This window comes from Leishmania donovani, chromosome 23 (genome assembly GCF_000227135.1).
Source record: "Leishmania donovani BPK282A1 complete genome, chromosome 23".
Lineage (NCBI taxonomy): Eukaryota > Euglenozoa > Kinetoplastea > Trypanosomatida > Trypanosomatidae > Leishmania > Leishmania donovani.
In genome coordinates, this window is record NC_018250.1 from 706,291 (window position 1) to 708,815 (window position 2,525).

Below are 2,525 nucleotides of genomic sequence, written 5' to 3' on the forward strand. Positions count from 1 at the left end.
CATGCACACCTGCCCGCGGAACGCTCACCCTGTCGGTGTTGGCTATCTTCTTCGCCAAACTGCAATAAGCACCTCACCACGTGATGTATAGTGCACAACCTCTGGTCCCTCCCGCTCTGCACAGACAGACCTCCACGCTGGTCCACGCTGTACTCCTTCATGACCACCCATCTCATTCCCTTCGTGTCTCCACACACACACACATGGCAGGGCGTCTGCGGTGGTGTCTTAGTCAGGCGCACGGAGTCGCTGGAAAAGAATACGACCCGCGCGACTACACTCGCTTATACACACCTGCGAGTAGAAGGGCACACGCACACGAACGCACGCAGGCCCAGGCATGCGCGCGTGCCGATGAGGACGACAAGCACCAGCGATGCAACCTTACCAGGGTTTTAGATATGATCTGTGATGCAGCGCCTCACTGTGAGAAAGCACCCGTGGTGAAATACATGAACTAAACTCAGCGCTGTCATCGCGGCAGAGGCAGTGGAAGCGGGGGTGAGAAGCACGAGTTGTGTGATGCCTCGCGCTAACAGGCTTCGGTGTATCTCTTTCTCTTGGCTGCCGTCTGCCACAACCGGCGGCCGTCGTTGCAGCAGGGAGAGTCACACATACGCGCCTGCTGCTGCTGCTGCTCCCGCATTCCCTTTGCCTCTCGGCCCTGTTGCTCGCCGACGCCGCGTTGGCGGTGTCGCGCGCTTTGGGGTTTGGCGAGGTTGTCTTCTGCGCGTGGGCGTGCATGCGCACATGCCCGTCACAGCGGCGCTGCATGGCCCTGTATTGTTGGTAACGGTAGTAATTGTGGTGCCAAGCAGTTTGGGACTGCATACTGTACCGCGCGCCTGTAGCGTGCCCTTCTACTCGTCTCACCGTCCTTCTTTCTCTTGCTCTCCCATGACTGGGCTGTTCATCGATCTGGGTGCGTGGGTGCGTGTGTCGGGCTGTGGCGATTCTGCACTGCTGCTGCACCGCTCACCAACAACGAATCTTTCATCGGATAAGCCTCCCTCCGCCACGGTGCTCCCTCAGAATTTCGTGCACGCCCAGGCACAAAGGACATGGCCGATCTGCCGTTTCAGTGGGACGATGGCAACTGCATCTCCCCCTTTGTGGCCTCCAGCGAGGCGGACACGGAGGCGTTCGCGGCATGGCTCACGGAGCGTTACCTCAGCCCGATCGTGCAGCACATCACCGCTTCTTCTCGCGGCTGCGCAGATCAGCTCTGTGCCGTCTTTCAACCACGTGAAATGCGGCTTACAGACCTCGGCTGTGGTGACGCCACGGCAGCGCTTTCCTTGGTGCAGCACCTCCGCAAAGGCTGGTGCAACCTGCAAGGCGCCACGGACGATGCTCCGTCGCCGGACAGTGCGGCCTCTTTGCGTATCATTCTGACAGGCATTGACCTGGACGATACACTCCTGGATACCGCAGCAGCAAACACGTCCGCCTTCGCTGCCGCAGCCGTCTCGCCGTTGTCGTCGCTGGTGTCGATCGAGACGCATCTTCTTTCTCAGGATATCCGCACTTTGGACTTGAATGTATGCTTCCCCCGCTGCGTGCAGGGCGGCGCCGCTTCTTTCTGCGCCCCGACCCGGCCTCCACACGTACTGTACATGTACCTCCTGCCCGACGCACTCGCTCTGCTGCGGGAGAAGCTGGTAGCCATCATGGAGCGCGGTTGGGTGGTGGCGTCGAACCGCTGGCCCATCCCGGGGCTCGAAGCCTTCCTGCGCGACCGTGCCGGGCACGTGCACATTTACCTTAACGCGGCACTGTAGCTCTTAAAGATCGATACGTGCATCTGTGCGCGTGCTTTTCCGTTCACGCCTGTGCCATGCCGTCACCGTGACCTATCGCCTACTCAACGACCCCTTCGCGCTGGCCGTCACACCTCGCAGTCCCTCGCGCACTCCTCTCTCCGGTTTTCTTTCCATCGCTCTGGATGGGCAGCAGTGACAGTCACCGTGAGCACTGCTGGGCGCGGGAGGCCGGTCCTGCGAATGTACACCGGAGTACGATAAGGACGAAGCGCCGTCTCGGCCCCGCTGCTTCTCGAGCTTTCACAGTCTCCTAACCACAGCAAGTATTTCCTTCTCTCCAATGGGGCCTCGGCACCGTCTGTGTTCGTCGCATGAACACCTGGACTCGTGCGCAGTGCTTACCTCCGCCCTCTGCGCCGCGCGCACTGCTCCTCCACTTCTCCCGTCGGCGTCTCCTTCACGCGTGCAGCCCATTAGCAGAAAAGCAGGGCACGAAAAGGAAAAGAGCAGAGCGTTTGTGCCGCTACCCTCACGTCTTCCTCCCCAACCCCCGCCTCCGTCCCTTCTCGCAATAGACAGGCCACACCCGGCCGTGTTTACGCTGACACGCCGGCATACACGGGCATAGAACCACTGCCTTTGCTCGCCCTACCATCAGATAGGCCCCCCTCCTCCCCCCGATCCCGCACCCACACACCCACACACCCCCACACCCCCACACCCACACACCCACACACCCACACACCCACACACCCACGCACC

The 2,525-nt window shown here is 61.0% G+C and overlaps 1 protein-coding gene across 1 annotated transcript; it reads left to right on the plus strand.

The window, feature by feature from the left end:
• Nucleotides 1-1,061: 1,061 nt before the first annotated feature.
• LDBPK_231740 (hypothetical protein, conserved) lies at nt 1,062-1,781 on the plus strand (the record flags this gene model as incomplete). The annotated part of the gene is made up of 1 exon (XM_003861018.1): nt 1,062-1,781. One exon carries the CDS (start codon nt 1,062-1,064, stop codon nt 1,779-1,781), a length of 720 nt encoding a protein of 239 aa, XP_003861066.1.
• Between the last annotated feature and the right edge of the window lie 744 nt (nt 1,782-2,525).